This window comes from Barbus barbus (genome assembly GCF_936440315.1).
Source record: "Barbus barbus genome assembly, chromosome: 45".
Taxonomy (NCBI): domain Eukaryota; kingdom Metazoa; phylum Chordata; class Actinopteri; order Cypriniformes; family Cyprinidae; genus Barbus; species Barbus barbus.
In genome coordinates this window covers 22,997,398-23,016,195 of record NC_136723.1, presented here as the reverse complement: position 1 = coordinate 23,016,195, position 18,798 = coordinate 22,997,398, and the positions used below count along the sequence as shown (strand labels likewise).

The 18,798-nt window shown below is 36.8% G+C and overlaps 2 protein-coding genes across 8 annotated transcripts; one reads left to right on the top strand and one right to left on the bottom strand.

Moving 5' to 3' along the window:
- Positions 1 to 863: 863 nt before the first annotated feature.
- Positions 864 to 15,571, top strand: rilpl1 (Rab interacting lysosomal protein-like 1; the record flags this gene model as incomplete). 7 transcript variants are annotated; one of them, XR_013783767.1, is made up of 11 exons in its annotated part: positions 864 to 1,352; positions 2,756 to 2,906; positions 5,063 to 5,181; positions 5,417 to 5,662; positions 9,463 to 9,633; positions 10,136 to 10,290; positions 10,820 to 10,924; positions 11,947 to 12,034; positions 13,241 to 14,076; positions 14,304 to 14,762; positions 14,827 to 15,427. XR_013783767.1 is itself a non-coding variant. In XM_079408147.1 (9 exons), exons 1-9 carry the CDS (start codon positions 1,065 to 1,067, stop codon positions 13,244 to 13,246), a joined length of 1,329 nt encoding a protein of 442 aa, XP_079264273.1. In that variant the 5' UTR covers positions 870 to 1,064. The 7 variants fall into 7 exon arrangements, 3 of the variants coding, with proteins under 3 accessions (XP_079264273.1, XP_079264272.1, XP_079264274.1); XR_013783768.1 differs by lacking the exon at positions 9,463 to 9,633 and having other exon boundaries at positions 870 to 1,352; positions 14,827 to 15,338; XR_013783769.1 differs by lacking the exon at positions 11,947 to 12,034 and having other exon boundaries at positions 870 to 1,352; positions 14,827 to 15,338.
- snrnp35 (small nuclear ribonucleoprotein 35 (U11/U12)) lies at positions 15,422 to 17,930 on the bottom strand. The gene is made up of 2 exons (XM_079408152.1): positions 17,905 to 17,930; positions 15,422 to 16,847 (listed from the first exon to the last, which is right to left on the bottom strand). Exon 2 carries the CDS (start codon positions 16,845 to 16,847, stop codon positions 16,083 to 16,085), a length of 765 nt encoding a protein of 254 aa, XP_079264278.1. The 5' UTR covers positions 17,905 to 17,930; the 3' UTR covers positions 15,422 to 16,082.
- Between the last annotated feature and the right edge of the window lie 868 nt (positions 17,931 to 18,798).

Sequence of the window (18,798 nt, the reverse complement as noted above, 5' to 3'; positions counted from 1 at the left end):
TAATATGTTTATCAAAAACTGCACGCATACTTAATCATACACGACTATAAGCAGTATTGGGAAGATTACTTTGGAAATGTAATAGGTTACAGATTAAAGGTTACCCTATTTAAAATTGAATAAGTTAGTGAAACTATTTCAATTACTTTATTAATGTAATTTTTCTAACTTTTCTAAATTTCTAATGAATGTTTTCAACTGTTAATAATTTTCAAACATTTAGGGTTACAGCACTCATTACTGACAGACTTCTCAAAATCCTTCATTGCTTGAATTAAGATTAAAGTAATTGAATTTCTAGCTACAGCCACCACAAAATCAGACTTTAGAGATCATTCTAAGGTTAAATACAGATTTAAAACAACTATGACAGGAAACACTGGCATCTAACAATGCTTTGGAAAAAACTGTTCATCTTAAAAAATAAAGCATAAACAAACCCAAACAGGAAATAAAAACAGTTATGGAATAAGCACGTGTCCTAAACTCCTAAAACATTGGTGTCTCATGTTTTAAAGCAGTCAATGCAATTTGGGAAAGACATCATTCTGAAGTAACCCCCTTTGTAATCATTAACATTTTCATAAGTAACTGTAATTTAATTACACATTTTTTATCAGTAACTGTCTGTAACCGATTACAGTTACATTTATTTTGTAATTAAATTGCGTCATTTCGTTACATGCAACTAGTTACTCCCCAACACTGATTATAAGCATAGCTTGACATGTGCATACTTTGATCTAACAATGGCAATGGAAATCCATCCAGTGACTTCAGTAAACGGTGTTTCTGACTGATATTGTAGGTCAGTGTGGCGCTCGACTGATTCCACAGCGTCCTCATATGCCGCTGCTGTGCGCATGCGCGGTACGTAAAGCGCCGCTCTGAGGAATAAATAAGGGCAGGGAAACCGAGCCGCAATGGGACAACTCTCATTTCGGTCCAATTCGGCCTAAATATATCCCGAGATGGCTTTTATCCTTGACGGGGTGTCATTAGAAGGTTTTTAGAGGGCTTTGGGGATCTGTTGGCTTCTGAAAGGGACTGAGAAAGTTAAGGTCATGGAGGATTTGGGTTCGGCGCTGGAGAAGAACGTGGCGGATCTGACCGTGATGGACGTCTACGATATCGCCGCGGTCGTGGGCCAGGAGTTCGAGCACATTATCGATCAGTACGGATGCGAGGCTCTGTCCCAACTCATGCCCAAAGTGGTCCGTGTGCTGGAGATCGTGGAGGTCCTGGTGAGCCGCAACAGCATCAGTCCGGAGACCGAGGAGCTGCGGCTGGAGCTGGACCGGCTGCGGCTGGAGCGGATGGACCGGATGGAGAAGGAGAGGAAACATAAGAAGGTGCTTTCACAAGCTAGAATATCTATTTACCTTATCTAAATAAACAGCTCGTGTTTTATTAACACTAGAATTAAACAGACAGGTGACTAGTGATTAGGTTTGTATTTTACATATAAAAATATACATTTTAATTTATAAATATATTTTTTGTATTCGTGTTCAATTATCTATCTATCTGTCTGTCTATCTATCTATCTGTCATTTAGAATTAATAAATGTATTCAATAATATATTAAAGTGCATAATTGCATATATATATATATATATATATATATATATAATTATTATTGGATATTGTTTTAATTATATATGTGATTAGTTAGATTTTAAAAAGTATAGCTTGACTGCCCTATTATAAAGTGTATATATACACTGATGTTCAAAAGTTTGGGCTGTTTTTTAAAGAAGTTTCTTATGCTCATCAAGGTTGCATTTATTTGATCAAAAATACAGTAATGTGAAATTTGATTACAATTTCAAATAACTGTTTTCTGTATTAATTAATGTAATTTATTTCTGATGCAAAGCTGAATTTTCATCAGCCATTACTACAATCTTCAGCGTCACACGATCCTTCAGAAATCATTCTTAAATGCTGATTTATTATCAATGTTGGAAACAGTTTTTTGGAACCTGTAATACTTTTTTCAGGATTTTATTTAGAATAGAATTTGTTCTTTTCTGACATTATAAGTCTTTACTGTCACTTTTTATCAGTTTAACAGATCCTTGGTGAATGTATTGGCCTACTTCTTTTTTTTTCTACTTCTTTTTAGTTTGTATGAATGTATATACGTTGTTTTTCTTGGCTTAAGTTGTTTGCCAGTGGTGTTTCAGAACAAAGCAGTGCATGCATGGGAATTTCTAAGTTCCTGTCTGGTACAGGAAATGATGTAATCATAACTACAGTCCCTCATTACCATGTAACATCATGTCCACTGGGACACTGAGCAAATATGCAACAAATCCAAATCTTATGAGTCTGATGTCAAATGTATTGAGGTAGTACTATAATACAGTGTGGGGTCAGATTCTACTGTGCTAATGCTATGGTAACTTGTTGTTTACTGAATGATTGATTCTTATACTATATGTTTATTTACATGCTACTTCAAGATGAAGAATACTGTGGTTTTACATGGCCATGGTATTGTAGAACATAAGAATCTCGCACAAATGTAAGAATAGAGTAGAAACATGAATATGTGAATATAAACCGAGTTATGAATGCAGCTTTTATCTGTGTCCTTCTGTGAATATGTTATTATGCTCTTGCTTTGTGTGTTTTTGCTGATTGTTTCAGACGTTACGTAACTCCAGTGAAGGTCAGTGGTTAAATATACACTCATGTATTTTATGAGCCGCTTCTGAATGTGTGTGTTTGTGTGTGTGGTTGTGAACAGGAGCTGGAGCTTGTGGAGGATGTGTGGAGAGAAGAAGCCCAGGATCTGCTGTCCCAGATCGCACAGCTGCAGGAGGAAAACAAAACGCTGCTCAACAACATGTCCAGCAAAGAGTGTCCAATGACGGAAGAGGATATACAGAAACAGGAAGGTAGTCTTTAAGCTCAGGGTTTGGAAAAAGAGAGCTTTGTGTCAGCCTTACACTGTCTGGAAAACAATATCCCACAATGCACCACGCTTCAATTCAATGACCTTCCATTTCTAATTAGATGGAATACAACTTTATTTGACAGCCTAAACAATATATTTATTGACGTGTTTTTGAATACATACCCCACCTTTAATATCTAAAACATTCCTACATCAAGACATATTTACTTGAGATGCAAAACAAAGATATGAAGTCTTGTTTTCTGAGAAACTGAATTAAGTGAGTTTATGCTTCAAATAAGAACAAACATTTATCAGTGGAGTATGACTTGTTTGAATTAAGTGAGCCCTTTGAACATTTTGATCACTTTCACAGAAAACAAGACTTCTTACCTGATGTCATTTTGATTCTCAGGTAAATTCATTTTGATTTGAGAATCTTTGAACATTTTTACTGGAAAACAGTGAATTTAAGTGAATTCAAAAGTAAGAGTTTTATTTACTTGGTCTTAAAAAATCTTAAATTTGCTTTCATAAAACCAGCAGAAATGCTGTGTTAATTGGACGACACTCACATGAGACATACTGAGGTCATGTGATGATAACGTAGCATGCTACAAATGTCAAATGTCGTTTCACTTATCATCTTTTATTTACTGCATTTGTTCCATTTGGAACATAGCAGAATGCTGTTTCCCCAGCATTCCTGTTCTGGATACAAAAAGCAAACACGTGCATAGGAATTCTCACGCATTCTTTCAGCTGTTTAGGAACTGACACAAATGCCACACAAAGCATCCCTTCTCCATGTGAGTGAAGACGAGCCAGGGAGCATTACTGCATGAGCAGCACAGAGACTCCACAGTGCCTCTGACACACTCACGCTCCTGCACCGCTGCCGTCAGAACAGTCTCCCTCTCAACGCTGATACAAAGATACAAAGACCTGTTTAAATAGAATGCAGGAAATTACTTGCATAATAAGCTTTTAAGAGAATACTCTTGGTTATTTTATGCACATGGACAGCACCTGTGGCATGCTGGTGATTTTCAAAAATATGACAGAATATTGACAAAACTATTTTATGTGTGTATATGTATTAGTTTTTCTTTCTGTAAATGTAATATTAATTATATATTATAAATTAATATATTAATTTTAATTTGAAATGATTTGTAAATATATTATATATAATTTTTGTATTTTTAAATTAACTGTATTTGATATTACACAAGATTACATATGTAATATCAATATACATTTATATATTATATATAATTATAAATGTTGTAGTATTATGTATATAAGTATTAATGATAATTTATCATGTAGTATTAATATAGAATTTTATATTTTTATATATATATATATATATATATATATATATATATATATATATATATATATATATATACATGTATACATGTATAATATTAAATTCTATATTAATACTAATTTATAAATAATCATATTAATACATATTAACACACACACATGCATATATACACACACGTGTATATATATATATATATATATATATATCACTCCACGGGAGAGGGGCGAGCTCACTTGCATTTAAAGCAACATGAACTAGAACAGCGTGTTGAAGACAGAGCTGATTTTGACAGGGTAAAGAAGGTGTTTTTTACACTACCATTGAGAAATTTTAACCAAAGTATGTTATAGACTTTTCATTAAGACCCTAAAAAAATCATATTAACTTGTGTAAAATGGGAATCCGATGACCTCTTTAAGGTAACACCTCTAAAGTTGTATTTACTTCTAAATAGTCCTTTAAGGCATGTGATATTAAATTTCTAGGTCATGACAAATGTGAAGTGTGTCAGTGGTTGTGTGTCAGATTCTCCGCACGGACACACATCTATTTTAGGAGCAGCAACATGGGCGCACAGTCAGGAAGTTATTTTCTTACAGCGTCTGTCAGACTTCTTACGTCTGTCCTTATTTCCAGTGACCTGTCCCATGCAAAACAAAAGCTTCACCCTGAAACTTCCTCTGTGCTAATGTGTCGATCAGAAATGGCCAATATGTTATTAATTATCCATGCCTTATATTTTGTTATTTCCTTGAATGTCGGTTCTCTATGTAATAAATGAGGCTGCATGTGCTGATTTTTGTTTTTATTTGTGATGTCAGGCATGACCGAGAGGGAACGGCAGGTGATGAAGAAGCTGAAGGAAGTTGTAGATAAACAGCGAGACGAGATCCGTGCCAAAGACCGTGAGCTGACGCTCAAAAACGAGGACATTGAAGCGGTAAAGAGCCATGTTCTTGCTGAGCAAATCCTATTGTTAGCACAGACATTATCTCAAGGAAGCAAGACGAAGAGATGTCATTAAAATCAACAACTTTTGCTGGAAAAAAATATTATCTAATAGCATCATAATCTAAACATCTAATGAAATCACGGTGGGTCAGAAGTGCTTAATGTGCACATAATGTTCATCATATTGTGGAGATTTAAGGGGGCACAAATGGCGTTTGTTCCAGCTCCAGCAGCAGTTGAACCGGCTGATGAAGATCAACCATGACCTGAGGCATAAGATCACGGTGGTGGAGGCCCAGGGTAAAGCGCTGATCGAGCAGAAGGTGGAGCTGGAGGCGTCTGGCCAGGCACGGCAGCAGGAGCTGGGTAACCTGCGACAGGAAGTGACCCGTCTCAAGGAGCGACTTAAAGAGCAGGGCAAGATCAGCGCTGAGACAGAGGAGCCTGTAGGACCACCTTCACCTGCACAGGTACATGAATGTAGATGGGTGCTGCGTTGAATGTGTTGGTTTTTCATAGGTTTATACAGGTACATCTCAAAATATTAGAATATCATGAAAAAGGTCAATATTTTTTGTCACTCATTTCAGAAAGTGAAACCCATATATTATATAGATTCATTTCACATAGAGTGAAATATTTCGAGCCTTTATTTCTTGAAATTTGGATGATTATGGCTTACAGATAATGAAAACCCAAAATTAAGTGTCTCAGAAAATTAGAATATTACATAAGATCAATAAAAAAAAGGATATTTTAAACAGAAATGTCAGGCTTTTGAAAAGTATGTTCATTTCTATGCACTCAATACTTTGTTGGGCCTCCTTTTGCATGAATTACTGCATCAATGCAGCGCGGCATGGAGGTGATCAGCCTGTGGCACTGCTCAGGTGTAATGGAAGCCCAGGTTGCTTTGATAGCGGCCTTCAGGTCATCTGCATTGTTGGGTCTGGTGTCTCTCATCTTCCTCTTGACAATACCCCATAGATTCATTATGGGGTTCAGGTCAGGCGAGTTTGCTGGCCAATCAAGCACAGTAACACCATGGTCATTGAACCAGCTTTTGGTACCTTTGGCAGTGTGGACAGGTGCCAAGTCCTGCTGGAAAATGAAATCATGCTTCCTTCTGCTGACAAGCTTTATGGAGATGCTGAAGTGCTCTAAAATCTCCTGGTAGATGGCTGCGTTGACTGTGGACTTCAGAAAACACAGTGGACCAACACCAGCAGAAGACATGGCAGCCCAAATCATCACTGACTGTGGAAACTTCACACTGGACTTCAAGCAACATGGATTCTGTGCCTCTCCACTCTTCCTCCAGACTCTGGGACCTTGATTTCCAAATGAAATGCAAAATTTTAATTTATCTGAAAAGACGACTTTGGACCACTGAGCAACAGTCCAGTTCTTTTTCTCCACAGCCCAGGTAAGACGCTTCTGGCGTTGGCTCTGGTTCAGAAGTGGCTTGGTAGCCCTTTCCCTTTTGTGCACATTTTCTTACCCAATTTCTTCCTTCCAGTCAAATTTGCATTTAATATGCTTTGATACAGCACTCTGTAAACAGCCAGCCCTTTCAGTAATGACCCTCTGTGACTTACCCTCTTTGTGGAGGGCATCAATGTTAGTCTTCTGGATCATTGCCAAGTCAGCAGTGTTCCCCATTATTGTGGTTTCAAAGAACAAGAGATACATACTAATTGAAACTCAAATGTAAATATTCTAATATTTTGAGATACTGATTTTTGAATTTCATCAGCTGTAAGCTCTAATCATCAAAATTAAAAAAAAAAACTTTTGAAATGTTTTACTTTACATGTAATGAATCTAAAATATATGAAAATTTCACTTTTTGAAATAAGTTACAAGAGAAAATAAATTTTTTCATGATATTCTAATTTTTTGAGATGTACCTGTAAACTCCTGAAATCTGACAAATAGATTAAGAACTGAAATTTTCCATTGCATCTTAATTCCAATGCATTGAGACACTTCAGTGTTCAACTGCAGCATTCAGTCATTTCTATTTCTATTTAAAGGAAGTGAGTGCGATCTAAAGTGTCAGGATCTTCACATGGTGTCCATAATGAGTCAGAATGAAACCTCAATGAGTCACAGTCTCACAGAGGAAACAAGGATGAGAATAAAAATCAGTGGACAGTGTACAGGTGCATCTCAGAAAATTAGAATATCATGAAAAAGTTCATTTTTTTGTAACTTATTTCAAAAAGTGAAACTTTCATATATTTTAGATTCATTACATGTAAAGTAAAACACTACAAATGTTTTTTTGTGTTAATTTTGATAATTAGAGCTTACAGCTCAAGAAAGTCAAAAATCAGTATCTCAAAATATTAGAATATTTCCTAAAATCAATCAAAAAAACTATTTGCAAAACAGAAAAGTTCCAAGTTCTTTAAAGTATGTTCATTTATGCACTCAATACTTTGTCGGGGCTCCTTTAGCACAAACTCCAGCATCAGTGAGGAATGGCATGGAAGCGATCAGCCAGTGGCTCTGCTGAGACACTATTGAGCCTTCAGCTCGTCTGTATTGTTGGATCGACTGTTTCTCATCTTTCTCTTGAAAATATACCATAGATTATATGGGGTTCAGGTCAGGCATGTTGGCTGGCCAATCAAGCACAGTAATATCATGGTCAGCAAAGCACTTAGAAGTGATTTTGGCTCTGTGGGCAGGTGCTAAAGTCCTGCTGGAAAAGGAAATCAGCTTCTCCATAAAGCTTGTCAGCAGATGGAAGCATTAAGGGCTCCAAAATCTCCTGATTGACGGATGCATTGACTCTGGACTTGATAAAACACAATGGACCAACACCAGCAGACGTCACAGCACCCCAAATCATCACCGACTGTGGAAACTTCACACTGGACTTCAAGCAGCTTGGATTCTGTGCCTCTCCAGTCTTCCTCCACACTCCAGATATTGATTTCCAAATGAAATGCAAAATTTAAATTTATCTGAAAAGAGGACTTTGGACCACTGAGCAACAGTCCAGTTCTTTTTCTCCACAGCCAAGGTAAGACGCTTCTGATGTTGTCTCTGGTTCAGAAGTGGCTTGGTAGCCCTTTTCCTGAAGACGTCTGAGCGTGGAGACTCTTGATGCACTGACTCCAGCTTCAGTCCACTCCTTGTGAAGCTCTCCCAAGTGTTTGAATCAGCTTTGCTTGACAGTATTCTCAAGCTTGCGGTCATCCCTGTTGCTTGTGCACCTTTTCCTACCCAATTTCTTCCTTCCAGTCAACTTTGCATTTAATATGCTTTGATACAGCACTCTGTAAACAGCCAGCCCTTTCAGTAATGACCCTCTGTGACTTACCCTCTTTGTGGAGGGTATCAATGATCGTCTTCTGGACCATTGCCAAGTCAGCAGTGTTCCCCATTATTATGGTTTCAAAGAACAAGAGATACCCAGAATTTATACTGTAGAGATGGTCATTAATTGAAACTCAAATGTAAATATTCTAATATTTTGAGATACTGATTTTTGACTTTCATGAGCTGTAAGCTCTAATCATCAAAATTAAAACAAAAAAACTTTTGTAGTGTTTTACTTTACTTGTAATGAATCTAAAATATTTCACTTTTTAAAATAAGTTGCAAGAAAAAATGAACTTTTTCACCATATTCAAATTTTCTGAGATGCACCTGTAAGTGGTTTTGTATGCAAGTTGCAAATATGTATGAATTGAGGCTTCCAGTTAATTGTAAACTTTTGGGATTAATTGAATATGTTGAACATGGTTGAATTCAATGCAGTGCACACATTTAGTTCATTTGATATTTAAATGGATTGTTTGTAAGTTAATGACAGTTAAAGACGTATGGCATGGTACATTTCTTCAAAATTATTTGCATTAGTCTATGTATGATTTAATTTAATTATCAAAGCTTACCACCTTAATATGAAATATCACATGTGAGTGAAAAAGTGATGGAGCCTGGTGGCTTTGCACTATATTGATTTACACTATCTTTCAAGGTTTTTTTTTTTTTTTAAAGAAATACTTTTATTCAGCAAGGACGCATTAAATTGATCAAAACGGACTGTAAAGACATTTGTAATGTTACAAAAGATTTCTATTTCAAATAAATGCTTTATATTCATCCAAGTATCAATCAATCAATGATTGTGTTTCTATTACTCAGATTTTGTGCCATTTTATTCAGTGGCTTATTTTGAACTATTCACTCAAACAAACACTCCCTATAAAATGTTGGTTGCAATTTGCAATCCACATGTCTGTGACCACAGTCGTCTAAAGCGGCCCCTTCCTGGGGTCAGGATTTAGCTTCTGAGCTCCTCGCTGGGGGCCTGGAGATAGAGGAAGGTCCCCTCCATTTCATCCCCCACACCGGGGCCCCAGGAGCCCTGACAGATGACAGTGAGGAGGAGAAGGACGATGAAGATGCTGCGTTTTTATGGGTAACCCTGCAGCGGCAGCTTCTAAGGATAGCATGGAGTGTAAACTAACATCTGACCTGTATCTGCATCTGTTTGCACGAGTCACGCTAGGGCGACAACAACCCTGCAGAGTGTGCGACTGGTTCTGTACCAACATACAGCAGACTGTAAGAGCAGTGCACTAATGACTTTAGTCCTTTACACAGGTACACACTCATTGTGAAGAGTGTCGACTGGTGAAAGTCTGACTGTTAAACAGCCTGCATGTGTGCAAGTGTTTGTACTGAATGCAAACCATGTGACTGAATCAAATGTTAACTCAATGATCATATGATGGATCATAATAGAGAGGTTGCGGTCTATTATAAAATAAAGCACCAATCATATAGTGTTGTGCATTAACAGCAGTGAAATCAGGTGATATTTGTGTTGTTTTGTGGATGCTCTGATAATGAACCTCTTTTGCAGCCAGTTTCTCAGTGTCAAAGATAGTGTAAATGACTGTGTTTCTGTCATCCACCAGGAGGCGCTGTGTGATGATGACATGTCCTCTTTAGATCCAAAAGACCCGAACCGCCCACGATTTACCCTGCAAGAGCTGCGGGACGTCCTGCATGAGCGCAATGAGCTGAAAGCTAAAGTCTTCATGCTACAAGAGGAAATCGCATATTACAAAAGGTCAACCATCTTAATACTTAACTTTAAGCCTGTCAGTAATATCTCTATAAAAAGGGTTTTGAGAAATTGCATACATGCATTTCATAAATACATGGAATATGTTATGTGAAATTCATAAATTTATGAAATATATTACTGTTATGTATTATTACTTTTAAATAATACCATGTATGAAAGCTTGTTTTCGCACAGCATAAAAAAATAAAAAAGGTAAATGCAATTTTTTTTCTCGCAGTTCTGAGAAAAAAGTGAGAATTGTGAGATACAAATCCACAATTGCCAGGAAAAAGAATTGTGAGAGATACATTCAAAATCACAAGAATTCCGAAAATTGTGAAAAAAGTCCAAATTGAGAGTTGTACACTTGCAATTGTGAGATAAAGTCACAATTACCTTTTTTTACTTTTTCTTTTGTGGCAGAAACAAAAAACAGGATTGCGAGATGTAAAAAAGTCCAAATTGTGATATGAAATAGCAATTGTGAGAAAAATATGAATTGCTGACCAGCAATTTTTGATCACGTTTGCAGTGAGGAACAGGAAGAGGAAACAGGCCTGTCGCTCCCAGACCCGTCTCCTACCCTCCGGCCAAGCTCGCGCTCCAACTTTCAGCCCGAGTCGGGGATAAAACGACTGTGCGTACTGCTACAAGAGCCAAACATGTACACACACACACACACACACAATTATATTACAAACATTTAGGGCCAGATTTACTAAACAGTGCAAATTGAGGGTACAATCCCATAAAAGCGCGATGGGAGTGGAAAGTTCTGTGGGTGATTTACTGACTATGCACAAAATAGTGCAGTCAGATCATTCCCACAATGACCCACACAAGTTACCAAGAGCAGTGCAAACAAACAGAGCCAATGATAGTAAGATGTGTATAATCTACTAACAATACAGGTGCAAAACCATTAAGAAATGCTTTTCTGGGCGGTAAATAAAGGCGCAAACCTTAGTAAATCATGTTGCATGATACATTTAAATACTCTCCTCTCATAAATTTTGTGCCTGAAAGGAATACTGCTTCAAATGCATATGCAATAAGTTCAGCTGCAAAAATGACTGTATTCAAACCTTTTCAGCTCTTACTTTTCACTGCACGACTTTAGTAAATCCTAACAGCAGTTTTTAATGCCAAAACAGGGTTTGCGTTGGCACAAGCTGTTAGTAAATCTGGCCCTTATTCTTAAAAATCAGCATAATATGACCCCTTAGAGTTTTATAACAGCCTTTTGGTCAGGAGCGCAAATATGTTGCCCAAAAATATTTTCATTTATTTATGAATTCAGAATGTTTACAAATGTATGCAGTTATTCAAATGTATGCATTTTATCAGCGCATGAATTTCCCTGGGAATTCTGAGCTAAAGAAACACAAGACTATTTAAATAACAGTTACACATTGACTAAACTGCAGCTTGACAGACACATTTAGAGTTTTATGACATGTAATGACACATATTGGCATCCATGTACCCTTGTTTTACTAAATTCTTAAGGCATGACCATCATTAATGCTGCCATATGCATCTGAAGTGCTAAAGACTAAGCAGTAGGATGTGACCAGATGAAGCAGAATTATACTACAGGTGGTTCTGGGTGTATCTTGTCTTTGCTCAACTCTCCATATTTGTGCCTCTTTGTAACAGGATCTTCACAGCCATTATGCCGATGGTGGCGGCTGGGTTGATTCCAGATGACCCCACTTTACAGCCAATCAGACGACTTATTTCCCTTGTATGACCTTGGTGGTTCACCTTTGTGTTCTTTGCTGTTTTAACACTTTATCCTCCCTGCATGTGATGGAGCTGCATGGCCCCCTCATCATGCCCCCCCTCCTCCTCAGTAGAGCCACTGACTGTAAAGAGTATATTCTGATTGGCTGATTGTGGGGCTATCTGCGCGACCAATCAGCAAGAGGATCGTTAGAATCAGCCAGTCAGAATCAAAGTCCCGCTCACTCTAACACTTGTGCTGTGCAGTAACAACTATATAACATTGTTTCTGTATACTAGCGACTAAAGAGTGCTTTATAGAGACGTAGAGAGATTAACGCTTGATTATCACTGCCTGTATGAGCTGAAATGTGTCAAGCAAGAGCACAGATACACAGCAAACGTTTGTGAGAAGCTTTTTGTTACTTTAGATCTGGACAGACCATAGTGAGACTGTAGGGATGAGGTTATGGGACAGTAGTTTGAAATGTGTAGCTCATATTTCATGCCAAAAGTTATATATGTGTATATATATATATATACACATACAATTTTATTTTAATATATATGTAATTATGGGTTTGTTTGTTTATTTGCATTCTGATACAACTTTTTTGTTGTTGAAATTTTTGACATTATGACAATAAAAACACAAAGTAAATAAAAATGAGAGAATGTGTGTTTGTATATATATATATATATATATATATATATACACACACACACATAAAAGTATGAATAATAGTAAATAAAAAATAATGTTTGCTTTCTGACATTGTTTGTATGACATTACCAAAAAAAATCAACCCTTTTATTTGTATTCGCATTATATCAGTGTAGAAATTATTTATGCTATTTTTTTATTATTATTATTATTATTGATTTGAATTTTACATTAGAAAAAAAAAAAAATTATTATTTAAAAGAAAACTTCATACAGCGATTGTTTATTTTGGAAATAATGCACAATTTATTTATTTTTCAAAATTATGATTTTGGTGTGAAATATATTTCTTTGTGCAATGTAGCGTAGCCATAAACTATGCATTATTATCAATAGAAAATTACACGTGAAATGTTCCTGAGTGCTAAAATGTAACATAGTAAACACAACCCATCAACTCCAAAATGTTTATGAAACAATCTAGTTTAATAAACCTAATTTACGGACACATTCATGCATGACAATGCAAACCAATTGTGCTGACGCCCTGTCTTACGTTCACAGGTTTAGCTTCTTTTCCCGCGACAAAACCCGAGGCTCTCAGAGGAGGATGCCGCAGGGTGACGGCTTCGACTCGTGGGCGGGGAAAGATGACGCGTACACAGAACAGGCCCAGGAGGCATTACAGCACATGTAACGAACACAACGCTCCACTAACCTGCACCATGTGACCATATGCCACGTTTACGCTCCCTTTCATGGTCACTTTCTCAGCACAACGTCTGTAAGCAGATGAGACAAGAGCTCACAAAGGGAACATGGGGGACGGGGCTGTTTAGAGCTACTGATAGATTGTGGCCCTCACCTTCGCCCAAAGATACTGCGAGGGAGTTTTATGTGCCTATTTTGTTAGATGGTTAGACATTTTATTGCTATTGCAAATGACAAGTTACTGTAAGTAGATGACGCGGACGAATAGATTTCAGACAGTATTCTGATGACGTTTAAAGAGAGGTGCCTTCAGTAGATAAGATACATATCTATTTTTAATTCAAATTGAATTATGAGTAAAAATATGCACATGGCTGAAGAAAAATGTGAGATTTTAATTTTAAGTTGCTACGCCCAGGCCAGAGATTGTCTGAAAAGGATGGTGGCATTATATGTTGAATTATGTTTAAAACTTGTTTTGAAATTGCACAGTAGCCTGATTCTTTTGGCACACCGAATTGAAAGGAATATCAAGCATTCATTCTATTGACATCCTTTATGACATGCTGTGTTATCACAGAAAATAATTTCAACTTGTCCCTCAGTTTGTAACAACAAACAGACATTGTATTTACAGTATTGTACTTGATATGGAGGTGTATGGGGCAAAACATTAAGATCGGAGAAATGTGCCTTTCAAAAAGGGGTGGTGGGGTGGTGATGGCGCAGTGGATAAGACACATGCCTTTGGTGTGAGAGACCCGGGTTCGAATCCACTGTGAGACACCAATGTGTCCCTGAGCAAGACACTTAACCCCTAGTTGCTCCAGAGGCGTGCGACCTCTGACATATATAGCAATTGTAAGTCGCTTTGGATAAAAGTGTCAGCTAAATGAATAAATGTAAATGTAAAAAGCCCTTTTATTAACTCGTGTTTTTGCAGTGCAGTGAATTGTGTTTTGTAGGAGGATACTTTACCATTCAATGTAATATAGAAACACTAATATTGTGAAATATTATTACAATTTAAAATAATTGTTTTCTATTTAAATATATTTTAAAATGTAATTTATTCCTATGATTCAAAGCTGAATTTTCAGCATCATTACTCCACAGTGTCACATGATCCTTCAGAAAACATTCTTATATGCTGATTTGCTGCTCAAGAAGCATTTCTTATCAATGTTGACAACATTTTGCTTTCAAAACAGTTGCTTCATGTTTTTGTGCAAAAAGTGATGCATTTTTTTCAGCATTTAATTTGAAATAGAAACATTATAAATGACTTGGCTGTCATTTTTGATTATTTGAATGCATTGCTGGATAAAAAAAAATATCTTGCTGACCCCAAAAGTTTGAACGGCATTGTATTCATGTATCAAAAGCGTGTGTATTTTAACATTTCTCCTATTGAAATGCCCTATATACTTATATAGAAGTATCACATGCTAATTTTTTCTTTTTTCAAACTGAGTGACAAATCAGACGCCTTTTCGGTGGTAATTGACAGCATGTCACAGGTTCTGAATTTAAGTCTTTAAACCCTGGAATCATGAAACAAAGCTTTACGTGCATCATTAAGTGTTCTGCAGCGCATTAAAGCAGAACAACGTGAATAATCCATAGTTTACTATTGGCATCTGAAGTATCTATCACATAGACAAATGTCATTCACCAGCGGTTTGCATTGCTTGAATGGTGCTTTCACTGGCAATAACAGAAGGTTTGAGTGAAAGCATGGAAATGCATGACTATGTTAAAGTGTGTTGATAAAGGCAGCTTTGTAAGCAAGAAATATACATGCCTGTGGGCCTTAAATCAATTGTTGAACAGCTAGTACTCCACTCAACTGAGAATGTTATCCAGCAACAAGAACTGGATCAAATGTATCATATGAAGGATTATGCATAACTCATCTCATTGTGTATTAAACTATTTTATACCATGTATTCTAAGAAACTGCTGCTCTTCATTTTAAACATCTTGAGTCGTTGACATGTTATTCGTAGGACAAATTAGTTCTTTAGAACAAGTCTAATTCTAGATTCTTTATTATTGTCACTATACTAAAAGTACAGAGAAATTAGAGAAAATCTTTTTCTTCATTGTTTACTCAGCTTAATGTCATTCTATTTTGTATGAGTAAATAATGACAGCATTTTTTTAATAAACTTATTTCAAACTAAATTCACTTCGATGGGGGGAAAAAAAAGTTAGGTTCAAAAGAAGTTTCTTTTGCTCTCCAAGGCTGCATTTATTTGATCAAAAATGCAGTAAAAAGTGTTATATTGTGAAATATTACAATTTGAAATTAGTTTATTTGGAATATATTTTAAAATGTAATTTATTGCTGTGATGGCAAAGCTGAATTTTTACTCCAGTCTTCAGCGTTACATGATCCTTCAGGAATCATTCTGATTTGATGATTTGCTGCTAAAGAAACATTTCTGATTATCAATGTTGAAAACATTTGTGCCACTTCATATTTTTGGTGAATAGAAAGTTTAAGAGAACAACATTAATTTGACAAATGTCTGTACTGTCATTTTTGATCAATTTAATGCATTCTTGCTGAAAAAAATGATTACCAACCTCAAGCTTTGTTGTTTATATAAACTTTTATTTCAAACTAAATTCACATCAGTGGGGAAACAAAAAATCTAGAATAAGAAGAGAAAGTCTTGTATGCAAAGGTTCATTCTCGATCTCTGTAAGAATCTCTGTGTCTTCTATCTTCCTTTCTGTTGGAGTCTCTCTCTCGGCTTCGGTCTCGGGGGTGTTTTGAGTCTCTTTTCTCTTTGTAGTAACCTCTATCGTTCCCTCGATCCCAGTCGCTTTTCCTCTCCCGCCATCGTCCGTGTTCCCTATCTTGTTCTTGGTCTCTTTGTCTTTCCTCCCTCCCACTTGATGCATCCCATCTATCGGCTGATCTGTTCTGGGGCATCATGGATGTCAGATTGATGGGTTTCCGGAAAGGTCTATCCCTGCCTCCAAACCTCAGCTGACCCGATTCCTTTTTGCCCCCCTGGCCTCCTCCGAGTCGCCTTGGAATCCAGCCTTGGAGTGTCCGCTCTTGTTCGAAGTCCACAAAGAGCTCATATTGGTCCACCACCAGCTTGTTGGCGTCTCTCCAGGCTTTCTTCACCGAACGCTCCTCCTTGTACTCGACGAAGGCGTAACGCTTGGAGAAACCCGTCACGATGTCCCGGACCAGGCGTACCCTCCGGATGTCTCCAAACTTGGAGAAGACTTCCTGGAGCTTGTCCTCAGACGTCTGTGGATTCAGGCGCGCCACGAACAGCGTCAGGTGAGGGTCACCGGACACACCCTTGTTAGGCTGGTAACGGGCCATCATGGCCCTCCACACGGCTTTATCGTGGGGCTCCACATCTGTGCCATCAATGCTGCCCGCTTTGAGAGGGTCGTAAACCTTCGCCACAGGACTCCACTCACTCATCATCTGAGGGTGGAGAGTTATGGTTACTATACATTTTAGAATAATTGATGCAATGATTAATGCAAAATCCTAAAGAAAAATGATAATCCTTCTATTGAAAAGTTTGTAGATTGCATAATTTATGCAATAACTCGTGCAAAATGGTTCCTAAACTACTAAGTTCCTGAAAAAGTTGTGCATGTAAAATACAGTTCTTAAAAAGAAAAGTTAACTCAAAGACTGTATTATTTTACATTTTGTTAAATATATTTTTTACATTTAAACAGTCATAGATTACCCTTAGAACAATTTATACAATAATTCAATAATTTTTTGTTAACTCAAAAAAAAAATATATATATATTCTTTATTTATTCATCCTCACAGTTTTTCTCTGGAACACTTCAGTTTGTTTTCCTCGTAATCGTATAATGTAGCGCGTGAGTGACAGAATCCCAGCACGAGGCGACACGAGGAGGAGGAAATAATGAGCATTTTGATTCCTGTGTGAATTCTTAAGTAAATCATAACTTAGGGTTCAAAGACAGAACTAGGGAAATCGTTTCTTTGAATTAGAAAATTCAAGTTTATTTATATAGCGCTTTTCACAATACAATCGTTGCAGAAAATGATGTTTCTACAATATATTTATTAGTAGTTTATCAGTGGCTGTCGAGCTGATGCACATATGGCGGTAATGACAATCAAACAGACGAGGAACACTATTAACAGCAATGATTATATGTTGAAATCAAAATGTCTCAGTAGGTCGCTTATTTGTCTTTAATGTTAACAGCACTGGAGCTCACACAAACAAATAATGATGATCATGTTCTGAAAATAAACCAAAGAGCATCACGTGCTACATCTACCCTCTTTACTCTATAAATGCGGTGTACTTTGGCGATTCACTGATGCTTTTATATTCCTTACCTGATATTATCCAGACATTTCAAATATAATATAAGCAATTACCAATTTTACTTTACAACTCGAAGTCATATGCTTTCGAATTCAAACATATTTAATAATATGACATAACATTTCCATAATGCACTAATATAAAAGCATGAAAACAAACCTTGTCCGCGTGGAAACTCTTCTTCTTATTATTATTAGTTTTATGGCGGATTGCAGTCATGATTTATCAGGTGCATACCGCCACCTGCTGTACCGGAGGATGCAGCATGGATTAGCCTATATCTCAATGATTCCACTCATAAACAATATTTACCCCACTACTATATAAATCCTATAATATATCCTTCAGATATTCAGCATCCTGTGCATCTGTCTCCTGTTGTGCCCTAAACACCCTCAAGGTTCTGTTTTCTTCCTGCCTGACTGATCTTTTGCTTTAATCTAATGCTCTCTTCTCTATACCTCCGTCAATGCAACAGTATATGTTCTACATTTTCTGTGATTTTACATTCCATACATTCATCTGATTTACTTGTACCTGTTTTATTTAACCCTGTATGGCCAAACCTCAGCCTGGTTAAAACTGTCTCCTCCCTTCTATTCTTTCCTGTGTATTAATACATTTCTGTATACTATCATATTTTCTTCCACTATTATCCATGCCCCACCTGTCCTGCCATTTCTTCATCATTTCTTTTTTAATTATTGCCTTAGCTTCTCCTTTACCAAAGGGAATATTTATTATTTCGCTCACCCTGGTTGATTTCTTTGCTATTTTGTCTGCTTTCTCATTCCCTTTTATATTTACATGAGCAGGTACCAGCAGAATCTCACATCTATCTGAAGCCTTCTCAATCTAAATACATTTTGATGGATTTCTAGCATTAAATCTTCTCTATTAGATTTCATATTTTGAATACTATATAGGGCTCTATCTGGTTTTACTTCCTCCACCCACTGCAACCCTAATCGCCATCATCTCTGCCGTATAAACTGACACCTGATCAGGTAATCTTTTCCCAATACTTGCATTCAGTGTTGGTATATATATTCC